This window comes from Trichosurus vulpecula, chromosome 2 (genome assembly GCF_011100635.1).
Source record: "Trichosurus vulpecula isolate mTriVul1 chromosome 2, mTriVul1.pri, whole genome shotgun sequence".
Classification (NCBI taxonomy): Eukaryota; Metazoa; Chordata; class Mammalia; order Diprotodontia; family Phalangeridae; genus Trichosurus; species Trichosurus vulpecula.
In genome coordinates, this window is record NC_050574.1 from 80755349 (window position 1) to 80774414 (window position 19066).

Consider the following 19066-nt stretch of genomic DNA (forward strand, 5'->3'; position numbering starts at 1 on the left):
GTCCATCTCCTTTGACCATTTATCAATTGAGGAATGACCTGTATTCTCATAAACTTGACTCAGTACTTTATATATTTTACAAATGAGGCCTTTGTCAGAAACATTGACAGTAAAAATTGTCAGCCAAACTTCTGCTTTCCTCCTAAACTTGGTTGCGTTGGCTTTGATTGTGCAAAACCTTTTTAATTTAATATACTCAAAACTTTCCATTTTGCATTCATAATGTTCTGTATCCCAGGTGTGGTCATAAATGACCCCCCTCCTCCAAAGATCTGAAAGATAAACTAAACCGTGTTCTCCTAATTTGCTTATAGTATCACCCTTTAAGTCTAAATCCTGTACCCATTTTGACCTCACTTTGCTGCAAGGTGTAAGATGTCGGTCTACGCCTAGTTTCTGTAATATTATTTTCCACTTTTCTCAGCAATTTTTATCAAATAGTGAGTTCTTATCCCAGAAGCTAGGTTCTTTGAGTTTATGAAATAGTAGGTTATCTCAATAGATACAGAAAAAAACTTTGGACAAAATTCAGCAGCTATTCCTATTAAAAACACTAGAGAGCATAGGAATAAATGGAGTTTTTCTTTAAATGATAAGTAATATCTATCTGAAATCAGCAACAAGCATTATATGTAATGGGGACTTATTTTTCTTATTTACTTATTTTTCTCTATTGCTTACTTTGTGACTCTCTGATTTCTTCCCCTCTGGTATTGGTATCCTTAGTGCTGACTCTCAAAGCATCCCACTCTCCTCTAATACTGGATAATTCATGGTTCACCAGCCCAAGTCTCTACCCCTATTGACTTTCTGGGTGGACAGAAGTAATCCTAGATGTGTACCAAGTTTTTTTTCCCCTCTGGCTTAGTGGAATTCTCACCAGTGCTCTCAACTTATTGTGTCATGTCCTATTCCCACTATTTTTCATTTCTGTATCCCAGAGCTGTCATACAGGTGCTATTTTTTATGTTTGTTGTCTCTGAAGTTTGGGTCTCTGAGGCTCTTTGAGGAAGAAGAGTGTTGGTTTAACTGCTGTTGAGGTCTAATTCAACTCTATTTCTGATTCATCCCCTGAGATATTTACCAGTAAAGAAATGGCTCTGTGGCCCAACAGAGCTTTCATAGTCTGGAGAACAATCTGTCCTGGCTTGAGCAAAATTCTTCAACCTGGAGTGTAGACCTCAAAAGCATTCCTTATGGATTCTGGGTATCGTATATCAGAAAGGTACCTGAAATGTTTTTATCTTTAGTTCATAATTTCTGTTTTGGAAATGTGTTAAAGGTAAGGTAATCAAAGAAAATGTCTGGTCCTTCATTTTATTTATCACTTTTACAATAAATATCTTCTTGATTCCTTTTTTTTGTTTGTTTGTTCTTTAATTTATTTATTTAACATATTTAGTGTAGTTTTCTTTCCATGTTTTCTCTTTTGTTTGTTTAGGAATCAAGTACATATTTATGATAAAAGTGATAAATAAAACCTTAATTTTCATTGGCACAAAAATTTGATGAAATTTAAGCAAGGAAGGTGAAACAAATATTAAAAGACTTATAAGCTAAGATCAGATGGTTTTATACCAGTAATGCAGGGTTTTTCAACAAATGAAGACTATAACATAATCAATCCTCAACATAAATAATAAAAATTATTATAGATGGTAAATGTCTTTGGGTGAAACATAGCAGTCATGTTAATTAAGTAATCCATAAAGTGTTGGCCAATTTGACTTTTCTTTAATATAGTAAAGATTGTTTACCTAAATCAGGCATCAAACATTATACATAGGAGAAAAGTTGGAGACCTTCCCCAAAAAATCAGGCATAAAGGAAGGATGACTATTGTTGCAGCTACTATTTAAAATACTGCTAGAAATGCACTTTATAGTAGTAAGGTCAGAAAATGAAACTGACTAAATAAAATAAGGCAAGAAAAGTAAAGGTTTTACTTTTATAGATGATATGAATATTCAATAAGCCCTAGTTGTGAACAAAAGGTAATTAAAATAATGAACAAATTCAAGAGAATTATAGAATATAAGATGACCCGAATCATCAGCATTCCTATATGTGTTACAAACAAAACCCTTCATTCCTGGATGTAATGAACATTTAAATATTTAGTATTTACTAGATACTGTAATTCTGGGCAATCAAATAAAGGCAAAAAGCAGGACAATTTCTGCCCCCAGGAGACTACATCATAAAGGGGAATGCAACATATGAAGGAAGCTGAAAAGTGCATATTGAGAACTGGTAGGCATGTGAGTCTTCTGGTTGCAAAGTATGAGAGTCATAACTGTAACCAGGAGGGGAATGATGCATATACAGTCTCTTCTCATTGCAAAAGTATTGAGGCCCACAGAAGACATTCATCACTGGAAGAAAGTGGCTGGAATGATGGCAAAAAGTTCTAGGATGAGAAGGCAGCTAAGTCTTAGTTACAAAGACAAGGGGGGGATGATGGAAGAGCTAGAAAGTGAAATTCCATTTAAAATCACTAAAGAAGAAAAAAGTGAGTATATCTCTGAATTTTAGATATCCATCTATATTAGGAAGGCAGAATTTATGATTTCAAAGAGAATCTCATATGTGCCTAAAAGGTCCGGAACCACAAGATACAAGGAATTCTCTAGGCAGAAGGCAGGAGAACTAAAGCATGTATTTACACTGCACAATAACAAGCCCACAAACCAGCGTCCCCATTTTGATATTTTCATCAAAAGCTTCCAGGCCCAATAAGTCCGCCTTATAAGGGTAACCAAAAGGACACAGAGAAGCGAGATAGTATAAGGCAAAATCGTATACATGCTTCCCCTCTACGGTAAGAAGATTACCCACTAGCCTCTAGTCAGCTCTGCTACCGGCAGCTCAGCTTCGGCTGTAGGTGTCTCTGGCTCCAACTGGAAAAGGAAAGGAGGATCTTCAAGCTGTCCTCTCCCCTCTTATAGAGTTTTTGACATCATCAAGCGCCGCCTGAACAACCAGGGCCGATTGGTTCTTGACTTGGCCCCTCCCCGAGCGTAGACCACGTTAACACACCTCCCCTCAGCCAGCGCCAATACTCATCACACAGGAAGCTCTGGTCCTGCCCCGGAAGAGCAAGCCCCAGCGTCCAGGGAAGCTCAACGAGGCGAGCTGAGTCATTCAAAGAAAACAAAGTCCATTGTGGCTACAGCATCTTTGACTTGGATATCCACTTCAGAGAAATTGAAAAAAAAAATCAATGCTAGGAGAAACACTATTTGCTCATGCAAACACTGATTGATTATAAAGAAGATAATAATTTTTCCACCTATTTAATTTACTATTCTGAACCATACTCTTGAAAGGGAAGAAAAGGAGGTCAAGACTCTAAAGTGGAAAAATTTTTTAAAAAGTAGGAAAGGAAATGAGTATATCATTGCAATAGCTCAAACTGTACCATAAACACTAATCAATTGAGTGATGAGAGAGAGAGACAGAAAAAGGGAGAAAGAGAGAGAGAGAGAGAGAGAGAGAGAGAGAGAGAGAGTGAGAGAGAGAAAGAGAGAGAGACAGAGAGACGGAGAGAATTATAAAGAGCATCAGTTATCAGTGGAGCAGAAAAGCAAACAACCATAGTAACACAGTGTTCAGTAAAATCAAAGGGAAGTTATTTGAAGGAATTGCTATTTCATTATAACTCATGGCACAACTGGACAGCCATCCAATCAACACTTCATGATAACTCCAATCCAATTTTAAATCCCATCCAATCAACTTTAATAATATTTTCTATGGGCCAGGAACTGTGCTAAGCACTAGGATTACAACGAAGAAAAAGAAAGACAATCCTTGCCCTCCAGGATCTTGCAATCTAATGGAGGTAAAGAGACAACATACTATAAAATAGGATTGCGAAGTATGGGAGGTAGTAAAGGAGGTTGTTGGCAGACAGGGGAGGAGAATGGGACATCAGTGGGCTTCTGTGGGGTTGAAACCAGGCAGAGGAGCAAATGTAGAGCAAAGTAATTCAAAACATTTTGTTTCTGCTCTTCATAAAGAAAAGCATTGGAAAGAGTTTGGTACTCTATCCTCCAGGCCTCCAATCAGAGGGGAGAGGAGGCTGAGGAGGTCTTGTCAATCAAGGCTTGAGTTAGTAGTATGATGATGAGATTATATGAGATGATTTTAACCAGGGAGGGGCACCTTGTTCCATGAAGTTACAAGGAGGTAGAGCAACAGATGCGGAGTGGAATATGTATGTAATGGAATATATACCTAGAGGAGGTTCAAATAGATGCGTGACTTACCTATAAAACGTCACGTCATGAACAAATTACAGAAACAAGAAAGAAATTATCCTTAAAATCTATAAGGGAAGATTTAAAAAATTGGTAAGGAGGATGACAAGATGTTTATTTTTGATCATATAAAATTGAAATATTTTAAAAAGTCTCAAATCAAAGACATAAGAAATTGATCCAAATTTATAAGATGAACACATTTCACAATAGATAGATACTTTAAATGATAATAGGCAGTTTTTAAAGAGCAAAATACAAAGGATGGACAACCACATGGACAAATGATCTAAATCACTCTTAATTAGGAAAATACAAAATAAAGGAATTGAGTTTACCCTCCCATTCATCAGAGTGGCTAATATGAAGAAAGAGGAAAATGATAAATGTTGGAGTTACTGTAGGAAAAAGAAAAATAATGTGAAGATGGTAGAGCTGTGAATTGGTGTGATTATTCTGGAAATCAACTTGGAACTAAGTCTACAAATTATCAAAGTATGGGTGCCTTTCGACACAGATATACAAATACTAGATTTATGGCCTGAAGAGATCAAAATAAGAATAAAAGGAACTACAGTATATGTAAACATACAAACAATTTAATATGGGTGGGCAGGTAAGTAGATTTTATCTTCAGTTTTCTGGATTCATATTTTATTATTGCATTCATGAGTTCCAAAGTCTGTCAAAGGTGTTTTCCCTATAATCGAATTCAACAAATTCTTCTCCTAATTCTGCTAATTTTGCTCTGTATTAGTACATACAACTCTTCAAAATGTCTTCAGAAACTTCTATGTCATTTCTTCTTATACAATAGTATTCTATTATAGTCCTATAATATAGTGGTTTATCCATTCCCCAATAGGAAGATTCTCCTTTGTTTTCAAAGATTTGGTTACTATGAAAAAAGCTTATAGAATTATATATGTAATCCAAATATACAAATATAATCCAAATACATGTTATATAAATAACTCTAATTGTTATATAAATATATATGTTCACCCCAACAGATAGAATATATTTAACAATAACATCAGAAACAAGCTGGCAAATCATATATTAAATCTTTTTTCTATGTCCTTTGTAGATGGAGATGACAAAATTTAATAGTCTTCAGTTATTGGTTGCAGTGACAGACATCCTATTCAAAGGCACACATATATGTATATTATCGTATATTTCAGACTTCAAGAGTTCTGTACATCAAGTTCTCAACCAAGTGGTCTTTCTATCATCAATATGTTCAAGTGTGTTAAGGACTGTATTATAGGGATTCTCCTAATTTTGTTCTTTCACCAAAGAAGAGCTCAACCAATCAGTGTTTTAAAGAAGGACTCTCTACAAATGAAGGTGAAAACACATTAGAAATTTCCCCATCAATGCTATGTTCCTGAATACCCATCTGCCAATAATAAAAGAGACATTCTCCATGGGTTTTCTGGATGAGAATTAACAGTGACTGGAAATGGAAAGTGTCTCCCTCATCTCAGGGAATATCTTCCACTCTGTGTATTTCTGAATGATTGTGGATTAAGTGGTTTCCATTGCTATGTACTGCTAGTAAAAAAAGAGAATGATTTCTGACGGCATAGCACTGGGACTCCTTTTTCTTTTTCAGACTGGATTTGGGGCCCTGGGGAACTCCTTCCTCCTGGGCCTATATACCATCACCTTCTTCACTGGTCCCAGGCTGAGGCCCATTGACTTGCTTCTATGCCACTTGGCCTTTGCCAATGACTTGGTGCTTCTTTCCAAAGGGATTCCTCAAATCATGGCTACATTGGGGCTCACCAATTTCTTGAATGATGTGGGATGTAAACTTGTCTTTTATTTTCACAGAGTGGCCCGGGATCTTTCCCTCTGTACCACCTGCCTCCTGAGTAGCTTCCAAGCCTTCAATTTAAGTCCTAGAAGCTCCTGGTGGGAAAACCTTAAAGCTAGAGCCCCAAAGTGCATTGTCCCATTATTTCTCTTGTGCTGGACCTTCAATCTCCTGAAAAATTGCCTGATTCTTTTACATATGAAAGGCCCAAAGGGAAGCAATAACATCACTGGTATAAATGATTTCATTTACTGTTCTGCTACATTTCATGTTACACCATATATTTTACTATATATACTCCTATTCTCCCTTCCTGATGTTTTATATGTAGGAATCATGGTGGGCACCAGTGGCTATATAGTTTTTGTCTTGTATAGACACCATCAGAGAGTACAGTACCTTCATGGCAACAGTCTCAAACCCAGTGGTTTCCCTGAGGCCAGAACCACCCAAACTGTCCTGCTGCTTATCATTCTGTTTGTCTCCTTTTACTCTCTGAATTCTATCCTGTTGTTATGCATTCGCTATGGGAAAACTTTTTCCTGGCTTGTTCATATCTCTGCCTTCCTGGCTGCCTGTTTTCCAGCTTGCAGCTCCTTTGTTCTAATAGTCAGTGACTCCCAAGTCCAAAAATACTGCCTGGCCCTCTGGGAAAAGATGATGATACAGTTCTGAAAGAGCTCAGTGGTTTCACACTATTCACGGTGGCTAATACAACCGAAAGAGAAAAATGATAATTGTTTCATGAGATGTAGGAAAATAGGTACAATAAAGCACTCTTAAAGCCAGGGATTAGTCTGGCTATTTCAGATGGAAATTTGAAACTGTGGTCCCCAAATGATTTGTATTTATATGCCATTTGAGCCCCCTAAACCAACAATAGGCCTATATCCCAAAGAGTTGGAAAAATATCATATATGTACACAAGCATATCTAGAACCTCGTTCCATAGTAGTCTTAAACTGGAAGCTAAAGGAGTTTCCTTCTTTTGGGGAATGCCTACAAAGTGCATTATATTACTAGAATGGATTCCCATTTTAAAATAAATGATGATATAATTTTTTCCAGGAAACTGGAAACTCTTCTATGAATGAGTTCATAGCACAATGAGAACTAAGACAATTTATACAATGAGGTTATAGATACAACAACTTCAAAAGATTCTAGAAACTTGATCAATGCAATGATAAATCATGAATCAAGAGAACTGAAGAAGAAATATTCTACTCAACTCCTTCCACAGAAATAATGAACTTAGAATGCAATGATAGACTTCTAGGTATGCCTACAGATAGAACTTCTTTATTTTATGAACTATGAACACCTGTGATGAGTGTTTTTATGGATCAGTGGAAAGGGGTAGCGGTAAAACATGCATGATAAATTCATATAAAATATACTTAAAAATAAAAATGCTGAAAATGGCAATAATTTGGGTCGCAAAGGTCAGAGTATGGGTTCCAGTTCAGATCCTGTGACTCCAAATTTAGTGATCTGTTGATCTTGCCTATTCATTGAATATTGCCCAATCTCCTTTCTAATTATTCTGCCACTCAGAACAAGAAGGGGAATAAAGGGAATATCATAGCCACAGCAGAAATAGCAGGACAGATGTTGTCTCTCTTCATCCTCTCTTCTTTCACTTTTCAACCTCCCCTCGCTCCTCACCTGCATCCATACAACCTCCGCTGAAGATGCCTACTCACCATCTCAGATGTCAGTGAGATAAGAATCCTAAGCCAAACCAAAGATAGTGAATTAAGGAGCAACTGAATTATTTTAAGTTGTATTCAGAGGTAATGTGAAAAGCAAACACTCTTTTAATGGAAGGGAAGCCCTAACAGCACTAAATTGCATGATCCTAGTCTATGTGAAAGCTCCAAAGGGAATTAAAAAGTTGAGTGAAGTACAGGATTTCATTCATTTCCTGCTACATTTTCTGTTTCAGTTAATATTCACTTTCTCTTTTCTCCCTAATCTCCTTTCCTTATGTTGCCTATTTATGAATCATAGTGTAGACTAGAGAATAGAGGGTTTATCCTACACAGACAGAACCAAAGAGTCCAGTGCACTCATGGCAACAATCTCACTGTGGTTGCCTTGAGACCAGAGCCACCCAAACTGTCCTGCTGCTGGTTAGTATGTTTGTCTTCTTTTATTCATTGCCTTGTATTTCTGTGTTGCCTGCGAATTTTGGGAGATCTTTTTAAGGACTATTTTATCTGTTTGCTTTCTTGACTAGTCTTCCAGCTTGTAACCTTTTTAAAAATGTATTTATTTATTTTCAATTTATGGAATAAAACAAGTATTTCATAAGATACTATGAAAAAAGATGATTGCACATGAAACCTCTTCTATACAACTTACTCTTCCTTTTAAATATATAATAAAATAAATATATAATAAGCATCACGTAAATTTCTGTTTTTTCCCTTTTTTCTTCCTTTCCCTAGAGATGGCTACCATTAGACACAAATATGTATATATTTGTAAAATCACTCTGTCCATACTCCTATTTCTGAGTTCTTTCTCTGTAAGCAGATAAAATCTTCCTTCAGATGTAGTTACTTTGGTATTTTTGTTCTTATTAGTTTTTTTTAAATTTTCAGACAGAAAACTGCTTTTCTAAATTTTTTATTTCAAAGGTAAAAAATTTAGACATAAAACTACAGGAACTATTTAAAAATTCAAAACTTCATTTAATATACTTACACCAGAAACTTCAATGTAAAATATGACACTGTCCTATCTTGTGTTTTGTATCATGCGATTTTTACTAAAATCTTTTCGCAGCAGCAAATGGGTAATTGTCTCATGAAAATTTTGTACATAGGGAAGAATGATTTGTTAACTAATTATGGTTTTTTTAACTCATATGTTGTCAAGACTAATTAAGTTAAAGTTGAAACTTATACCTAACTAAAGCAATATGAACACATAAATACAGAGAATTTAAAGTTCATAGTACTGTTTGGTTATACTTTAAACTCGTTCTTACCCTAGCAAAATACTTTTTCTTCAGGAACACTCTAGTTATTAGGTCAATAATTCATTTTTAGCAATACAATTACAGATAATCATAATGCTGGTAATATTTTAAAAATGTAGTACACCATAAGATTAGAACTAAATTGTAAAGTTTCACAATACATCTTACAGAAATGTTAAGCCAAAACAAAATAAAACAAAAAAGTTATTTCATAGAAATGGCCCAGGCTCAATCAATACTTTTATTTGTTTTCACTTTTATTGAACTCAAAATAGATCAATACATATCTATGGATACATGCATATATGTTTACATATATTGGTACATGTGTATATGCATTTCCATATATGTGTATGTGGGTATATGCTCATATGTGTGTGCCCATCAACTTTTTCCTCAAATGATTCAGACTTCCCTTGGCATTCACATCTCTCTTGTTTTTGGATGACGTCAAATTGCCCATTCTTTATTTTTTAATCATACGTTTATTTTTAATTTTAGTTTACAATACTCAGTTCCACAAACTTTTGGGTTCCAAATTTCTCTCCCTCCCTCTCCTCCCCCCTCCCTCCAAGATAGCATGTAATCCAATATAGGTTCTACATATACCTTCACATTGAAATTAGTTACATAATAGTCCAGTTGTAAAGAAGAATTATAATCAATGGAATGAATCATGAGAAAGAAGAAACAAAACCAAAAAAGAAAGAAAAAAAGAGAGAAAATAGTTTGCCTCAATCTGCATTCAGACATCATAATTCTTCCTCTAGATGTGCATAGCTTTTTCCATCGTGAGTCTTTTGGAGCTGTCTTTGAAGTTTGCTTTGATGGGAGGAGTCAAATCTATCAAAGTTAGTCCTAACAGATACCATGTGTCTGTAATCGTGTATAATCATCTCCTGGTTCTGCTCCCCTCTCTCAGCATCTGTTCATATATGTCTTTCCAGGTTATAATGAAGTCTGTCTGCTCCTCATTTCTTATAGCACAAAAGTATTCCAGTATGTTCAAATACCCCAATTTGTTTAGCTATTCCCCAACTGACGAATATCCCCTTGATTTCCAATTCTTTGCCACCACAAAAAAGCTGCTATAAATATTTTTGTACATACTGTTCCATTTCCCACTTCTGTGATGTCTTTGGGATACAGCCAGGGAAGCTGTATTGCTGGTTCACAGAGTATGCACAATTTTTTAGTCCTTTGGGCATAGTTGCAAATTGCACTCCAGAATGCCTTGATAAGTTCTCAACTCCACCAACAATGCAACAATGTTCCAATTTTCCCACATCCTCTCCAACATTTAGCACTTGCCTGTTTTGTCACGTTAGCCAATCTGACAGGAGAGATGTGATACCTAAGAGTTGTTTTCATTTGCATTTCTCTAATCAATAGTGATTTAGAGCATTTTTTCATATGACAATAGATATCTTTAATTTCTTCCTCTGAAAACTGCCTGTTCATATTCTTTGATGATTTCTCAATCAGAGAACTACTTGTATTCCTATAAATCTGATTCATTTCCTTATATATTTTAGATATGAGGCCTTTATCAGAAACACTGGTTGTAAAGATTCTTTCCCAATTTTCAGCTTGCCTCCTAATATTTGTGGCATTGGCTTTGTTTGCACAAAACTTTTCAATTTAATATAATCAAAATTAACCATTTTTCCCTTTTCTATCACTCTCTTATCTCTTGCTGGGTCATGAATTCTTCCCTTTTCCATAAATCTGACAGGTAAACTATTCTTTGCTCTCCCAAATTGCTTATACTATCAGCCTTTATGTCTAAATCGTGAACCCGTTTTCACTTTATTTTGGTACACAGTGTAAGATACTGGTCTACACTCAGTTCTGCCAATTCTGATTTTACCATCAGTTTTTGTGAAATAGTGAATTCTTATCCCAGAAGCTGGATTTTTGGGTTTATCAAAGATTAGATGGCTATTGTCATTGCCTACTGTATCTTGTGTACCTAACCTATTCCACTGATCCACCACTGTTTCTTAGACAGTACCACGTAGTTTTGATGACTCCTGCTTTATAGTACAGTTTAATATCTGGTATGGCTGGGCCATCTTCCCTAGCATTTCTTTTCCTTAAATCCCTTGATATTGTGGACCTTTTGCTCTTCCAGATGAATTTTGTTATTATTTTATCTATCTCTGTAAAATAATTTTGGTAGTTTGGTTGGTATTGAAGACGTTTAAGGAAAATGATGGTATGATATGAAACCATAGGTTTCTAGGGGTGCTCGAGACCCCAGAATACCTACAGGCCAGGTCCTGCTGAAAGAATTCAACTCAAGCCTTCTCAGCCAAGGGAAAAGACAAAGTTTATTAGGGATTCACCATAATGGGTTGTCTTAAGAAATCCCACCCTTTGTGATGCCTGTTTTCACAAGCAGGCCAAATTCAATCTACTGAGTTAGATTGAATCTGAGCGCCTTCATGGAGGCAAGATGGAGATTATATATACAAAGATTGTAGGAGGCATTGAGGAGTGGTCTGGAGTGACTAGAGGAGGGGTTCAGGGAGGGTCTTGAGGAGGAGGTCCAAAGATAAGGTCAGACTCCAGGAACCAAGAGAATGGGCTTAAAGGCAGGAAGTGGCTGAAGGAATATCAGGGTTGGGAAGTAACTGAAGGCATGCATATTGATAGTAACAATAGAGGGCAAGGTTTAGGTAGACATTTTGGCCTAATGATAATGTAAGGCTTATGGCATTAGGGGAAGGCCAGATCTAGTTGGAAGATTCAGGGAGAATTCAAGGGGGCTCCCAAAGACTGTATTCCAGATTCAAGGGGATTCCCAGAGACTGTGCCCTCATCAGTATGGCACTGAGCAAACAAATCAATTTCAGTAAAAAATTGTCATTTTTATTATGTTGGTTTGGCCTAACAATGAGCAAGTGATGCTTTTCCATTTATTTAGGGCTGACTTTATTTGTGTGAAAAATGTTTTGTAATTTTGTACATATAGGTCCTGGGTTTGTCTTGGCAGGTAGACTCCCAAATATTTTATAGTGTCTAGAGTAACTTTAAGTGGAATTTCTCTTTCTATTACTTGCTGTTGGGCTTTGTTAATAATATATAGGAATGCCAAGGATTTATGTGGGTTTATTTTATATCCTGCAACTTTGCTGAAGTTATTAGTTATTTCAAATAGTTTTATACTTGATTCTCTAAGTGAATCATCATATCATCTGCAAAGAGTGATAACTTAGTATCTTCTTTACCTATTCTAATTCCTTTAATTTCTTTTTCTTCTCTTATTGCTAAAGCTAATATTTCTAGTATCAAATTGAATAATAGGGGTAATAACAGACATCCTTGTTTCACCCCAGATCTTATTGGGAATGCATCTAGCTTATCCCCATTACATAGAATGCTTACTGATGTTTTTTAGGTAGATGCTCCTTATGATTATAAGGAAGACTCCATTTATTCCAGTGTTTCCTAGTATTTTTAATAGGAATGAGTGTTGTATTTTATCAAAAGCTTTTTCTGCATCTATTGAGATAATCATGTGGTTTTTGCCAGTTTGGTTGCTGATATGATCAATTGTGTTTATAGTTTTCCTCATATTGAACCAGTCTTGCATTCCTGGAATAAATCCTACCGAGTCAAGTATATTATTCTTGTGATAAGTTGCTGTAATCTTTTTGCTAATATTTTATTTAAAATTTTTTCATCAATATTCATTAGTGTAGCAACAATCTTGCTAGCAGTTAACATGGCTGTGTAAGACACAAGAATACTGATGGGCTACTAACACAGGTTCTTTGATCTTCTTTTCTAAGGAAAGCATCTTTAAGGGATTACCAATTACAGTTTAATCAAACATACATATATCATTCACTTACTTCAGGGGGAAAAGATCAGCCCCAAATCTTCAAGACAAAATATAACAGAAATTACAAGCATCAACAGACATACCTTGTTTGATCAAATCACAATTCATAGTTACCAGAGATTCCCCAACATCTATATGGGTTACAAAGCCAGGGGGTGGGTTCAACCACTCGCCCAGAGTCTGTCACCCACATCTATAAGTGAGCGTACCCCAAAAAGTCAAACATCAACCTCGGATCTTATATACCCATCTCAGGGCCCTGGGGCACTAGATTACCCCAGTGCTAGAAGTACGCAAACAAAGAACAGTGAAAAGTCCCACTTAGGGTGTGGGAAAGTTCCCCATCCCCAGTATCACATCATGTACAAGTCAAGGACTCCTGGTTGCTTCAGTGCTGAGAAATAGCTGAAAAATATTCCAAAATAAAGGCAACAAAAGTTTTCCCACCAATTCAAACAAAGGGGAAACTTGATAATTTCAGCATCTCAAAAGGGAAGAACAGGGAAAGTCTGATTGCCTCAATGTAAGGGGGGGTGGGGAGGAGCAGTTTTGTTTCCACAGACTCCAAAGTATTCCTCTTGCTCCATCCCATCCCCAGCTTTAGCAGAAACCAGGCCTCTGGTTGGTCAAGTGAAAGGTTAGACACATGCTTAAATGAGCCATTAAATGAGCATGACATAGGCAGCCAGGGGTTTGCATCTGGCCAATGAAGAGCCTGGTGGGAGATTCAATGTGGGCGTCAATGAAAGGACTTGCATCCATGTGAGTCCTTTGTACTTTCTCCTGTACTCTGTTTGTGGATGTACCCATTTATTCAGACCGAATAAATGTAAAATATAATTAAAACATTCCTGGTTTCCCCATGAGTATTGTTTATTCCTAGACAATGTAAGTACATTTCCAACTGTTGGGAGCTTGTTGCAGTATAAATATAGCATCAGAAGAAAGAGATTTTGCCCTAGAGAATGGGCGGTTCCCCCACTGTTTTGCAGTGGGCCCTATTATCTGCAGGTGAAAATTTCCTTCTTCAGACTGCTAATTTCCAGGGAGTATTTTTCTGCAATCATTGGGAACCCAGCAAGGTGAGTAAAGGGGGAAAAGTGAAGGAAAAGGGCCATAGACAGTGCAAGGCATGTGCCTGAGCAAGGAAGGGAAGTCCTGCTTTGTTATGCCTGGATTCACTTCAAGTTGAGAAATAAGATTTGCATGGAACAGGGAAAAGAGCTCTCAACTTATTTGACCTAGTTTGGGAGAATGGATTTCTTCTAATACTTTGTGGGTTGACCCAGGGAAAGGGATTTGGAAGTTTTGTGGGTGGTAAAAATTCTCCCTCACAGGGAGAGGTAGATTGATTTGCATTCCAAAACTTTTCACTGCATCACAGAAAGGAAGTTTGTAGCCTCGAGTGGAGATATGAAGTATGAAATGTGTTATTTTTAATGTAATGCTTGTGATGTGTCTGAATTCGAATTCTAAATTCTTCATGTGCAATGTCTTGTCTCTGTGATTAAGAAAAGTTTTATTCTTTATGTTCCCATGGAAGTTTTTAGCCCTAGCAACTGAGAGGGTAAAAAGGTATTAATTAACAAAAGACAGGCCCCTGAAAGGCTAGGGAGAAAGAAAACAGGTTGGTGGGGGTGGGGAAGAGATGGGCTCCTTCAGTATGTGAATTGTTAGTCATTAAACTTTTAAGTTTTCACCTGGAGAAGAAGCCTGGTGAGTATAATATTTTTTTTTCATTTACTTGACATGTTTGAGGTAGTTTGGGTCAAGATTAGGAAAGAGAGTGAAATTGGAGTGAGATTAAAGAAGGTAAAATATTTCAGTAAAGACTGAGATAGAAAGATAGAAACTGGAGTTGGGGGTGAAACTACAGCTAAGTCCACCTGGCTGAGTCCATGTGCTCTAAGCCACTCCCTACCCCACCCTCCACATTGGAAGACTGTGGATGGGTCAATCAGGAGCTGGAGCTGAAAGAGGCCTTTAGCCTGATTGGAAAATAAGGCTGATTAGTTAGTAATGATAGGTCTTATTGAATCTGGGTATTGACTATAGTAAAGATATTGATTTGTAGAATTATAAAATAAGCTTTGCCTGTTTAAGGTATGATTGAATTTTGTTTCCACAGAGATTATATAAAATGATGATTTGAAGCCATATCCTAGTAGCTAGGGATAGGAAATTAAGCTAGCCCCCTGAAAATTAGCATATTTAAAAGGGCTAGCTTCTTTTGTTCTCAAATTATCTGAGCCTGATAAATGGAAAGAAAACTAAAACACTTGAGCTTGGTCCTTTTTGCTTGGAGGGGAAGTGACCACACCTCCTTCAAATTCCTTAGGCTTTTTGTTAATTTAAATTTTTTTTTGGTAAAAACTCAGAAGAATTGGAGTCAGGAATTGGAATGCCTAAGATGAAACTTGGCTAAGGCAAGCAGTGAGATTAAGGGCACCAAATTCAAATCTGGATGAACTGTAAAAGCAAGAAATGGTAGGAAACAAAAATATTTTTTTTCTAAGTTCACTCATGGGAATACCTGAGGCCAGAGAGGGAAATGAAGACAAGTCTAGGGAAGGGGCCTTGTCTTCCAGTGGGAAATGGGAGCACAGGTCATGGGGGGAGGGAGAGAGTGAGAGGTTAAGTGCACCCCAGGCTTCGATAGGGCACAGATCTGGGCTGTAGGTCCTCCCTAAAGTGAAGAACATACAAGTGCAGCTCAGGCATGCCACCAGAGCTGGTTCCACATCCAGCCTAGGCATCTCGGAGGCATAGAATGCCCTCCTGAACTTTGGAGGGTCCATTCCACTCCTTCCTTCAGCACCCAGTTTCCATGTACTGAGGACTTCCACACCCTTGGAAGAAACTCCAAGTCAAACCCAGTAGCAGCTCCAATGGGGGCAAGGTGGGCAGGATGAAGGGGTAGTTGGGTCTAAAGGGCAGAAGGAGCAGCTGCTCCACCCACTTGAGTAGGCAACCCACAGGGGATTTTATAAACATGATTCCAGGCTAGTTGAAGACCCCATCTCCAGGCCAGAGTGAAAGGGGGAAAGGGATTTCTCCAGAATCCCCAAAGACAACTGCAAGGGATAAGCCACATCCAAGAATTGGAGGGCGGGCTCCCTCTGGGGCTGCTGAGCCATGGAGGGGAGTAAGGAAGAAGAGGGATTGTCTTTGAAGGGAAAAACTGGCAGCCATTGTGGCAGGTTGAGGGGTGGGCATAAGGCCAATCTCAAACCCTCCAATCTACTGATTCCAAGTTAAGCACTTTGGACCTTCCTTTTTCACTGGAACAGGGGACTAAAAAGAGCTAAAGGAGTGAAGGGGGGAGGCTGTCCCCTCCATTCTCAACCCCATTTAAAAGAGTGGAAGTGAACGGTTGGAAGGTCCTGCTTTGGTGGCCACCTGGAAGGGTCTTCCCTAGCCCATGGACCATTTTCACTGCTTAGCTCTGAAGAGAAGGTGTTCCTTTCCACCTCCCTGTGGGACACAGTCATGTTGATTTTCCTAATTTGTGTTTTAGGGGAAGGGAGGACTGGCAAGAGTCATGTGCCCAAGGGCAGAACCAGACAGTCCCCTGACCCCAGCAGGTGAGGCAGGGGCTCATCTCCCATTCTATGCCCAGTTTTGGCCAGCTCCATCCTCCCAGTGGCAGAGCCCAGCTCCCTCGAATTCACCCTCTAACGTGGGGAGACCCAGCTGAAGGATGATTGCCCCAGGATGAAGGCATGGCTACCTCTGGCCTCTGGCTCTCTTCTCGTGCCCCCTCTTGCACATGCCATGCGTCCCCTCCCCCCGCGTTCACCCCGCATTCCCCCTGGTAGCCACCAAGTGATGCGGGCCCAGACACTGTCTCGGAAACGGACAGAGACACGCACAAGGTGGGCGGTGGAGGGACAGAGCCTTTTCCACAGGTGTGGGAGTGGTGCCGCCAAGCCAGCGACTGGCTGGGAGAGGAGGTGAGGGGGGGTCCGAGGGGCCGTTCGAGGGCACAGTGGCTGCCCCTTCTCTTGTCTCCCCCCGTGCCAAGGCACATCTGCCACCTCAAATATGGCTCCCCAGGCAGGGCATAGCTACCACTTCCCTTGTCTGCTCCCAGAAAAACCTGTACACAGGGGCCTCCTCTCCTTTTGTCTGTACTCTCTTTATGCCAGGGCTAAGATGCCCTCCCCAACAGTTGCCCCTGAGCACAGCTGCCTCTGATCCATTCTCTAACAATCCCCACCCCCACAAAACCCCAGTGTATGGGATTGGGCACAGTGTCCATTACTGAGGTGACTCTCTCAGTGTCAGGCCTGGTTGTCCCTAGGCTTCATCTCCCTTCCCCAAAACAACCCCAAAATGAAGTTGCCCAGGTCAGGCCTCACTTCCCAATGCCAAGGCCTGGCATGCCCTTCCACCTCCCTCTGGGACAAAGTTGTGTTGATTTTCCTAGTGGTGTGTGTGTGTGTGTGTAGAAGGTAGGGCTAGCAACAGTCCTTGGCCCAGGGTTGACTCACCTAGTCCCCTGGCCCCAGATGCCCCTCTTGGCTGGCCAGAATGGGGCTCATCACCCACTCTATGCCCGAACTTTGCCAGGCTCATCCTCCCAGTGCCAGAGCCCAGCTGCCCTGTAGCTAACCCTCTAATGTGGGGAAGCCCCAGCCCAGGGCTGATCCTCCTAGGTTAAAGGCCCAGCTGCCCCTGGCCCATTGGGAGTCCCTGCCAGGACCTCATGGCCCCGTCCTGCCTCCTCCCTGCAGAAGGTTTTCCCTGGCCAGGGGCCACATACCCCACTTGCCCAACCTTATCTGTAAAGCTGAGCCAAACTGAGAATCGGGGCAGGTTCAAGTGACTTTGGGGGGTGTTGTGTATCACGTCTGGGCAGATGAAGGAAAGCCAGGCTGCTCCAGGCAGGAGCTCTTGAAAAGTGTCAACGTCTGTGCATGGAGCCAAGCCAGTCCCCAGAGCTTTTCCTGGGCAGCCTGGAAGATTCTGTTCATCCCTCAAGTCTGGGTTGACAGTTGGCAGCAGACCCAGTGTGCTCCCAGGCCTGAGCCAAAAGGGATCCATCATTTCAATCAAAGCAGTAACACAACGAATACAAGCTATAGCTTGTGCAAAGGTCACAGACCCTCCAAAATCGAGGCTGCATTATTAGAGACTGTTTTGTAGTGTGGGCAGACTGGGGAACCAAGCTGAGATCTCCTACAAACTGGTCTCCTCTGTAATCTGAGGGATTGAACCCTGGGCTAATTCATCTTCATTACACCAGTTCTCCTAAGGCTGGGACAGCCTCTGCTTGATATGAACCCTCTGTACTTGAAGCCTTTCTTCTACAATCCTTGACAATTGAGAAATCTCTGAGGAGTCATTGAGGTTGGAGTTCAAATAGGGAGGGTAAGGGCCTACCTTGGAGGTTGTTCCTGGTGGTGTGGGGGCCCAAGGAAGCTCACCACTTCTCCATTTATGTGTCTGTAAAATGAGTTCCATAATCCTTAATAGCTGTGATGATGAAATGAAAAATCTGTCCAGGACTGTTACTCCTGAAGCACATTGCCTAAGGCATAGGGTTAGTATCAGCTGGTTAGCTTGGACCGAGACAGAGTTCTTGCATGTTACCCAGTCTTCCCTCTAGAACAGATCACAGAATCTGATATTGTTGGTGGGAGGGGGGCTGGGAGGAACTAAAGGCTTGGAAGAGATAGTGGTCCTTCCTTACCAGTCTATCAGGAGAAAGACAATGTGTGTTTGTGAAGAAACCTGAGAAAAATCACAAGGCGAGTATCCAAACCCCAGTTTCAATAAAGATGGGCTAAGAGGGAGATGCCCAATGGAGAGATCGTGGGGGTGGCCCTACATCAGGGAAGTCTCCTGCAGGATCCTTTTGAGAGAGGACATCATGGCCAGGCTGAGCCATGGCTGAGCTCAGGCACAAAGATGCTAGGCTTCGCTCTGATAGGCAGCCATCATCAATGTGCCTTGGAGATGTTTCAGAAGCACTTTAGGAGAGCACCTCTCTTGCAGCCCAGCTTCCATTTTGGAGGAATCAGTTTGGGGAGTTTCGTCCATCTCCTTCAAGGTCACGCCCCCACCAGTCTCTTCTCTTGGGGTCCCAAAAAATTGCAACAAGTCAATCAATGAGCATAGCTGCTCATTCCTTTTTC

The 19066-nt window shown here is 39.8% G+C and overlaps 1 protein-coding gene across 1 annotated transcript; it reads left to right on the plus strand.

The window, feature by feature from the left end:
• The first annotated feature begins 5838 nt into the window (after positions 1-5838).
• LOC118836490 (vomeronasal type-1 receptor 1-like) lies at positions 5839-6762 on the plus strand. The gene has a single exon (XM_036743768.1). The coding sequence runs from the start codon at positions 5839-5841 to the stop codon at positions 6760-6762; it is 924 nt and encodes a 307-aa protein (XP_036599663.1).
• The last annotated feature ends 12304 nt before the right edge of the window (positions 6763-19066 follow it).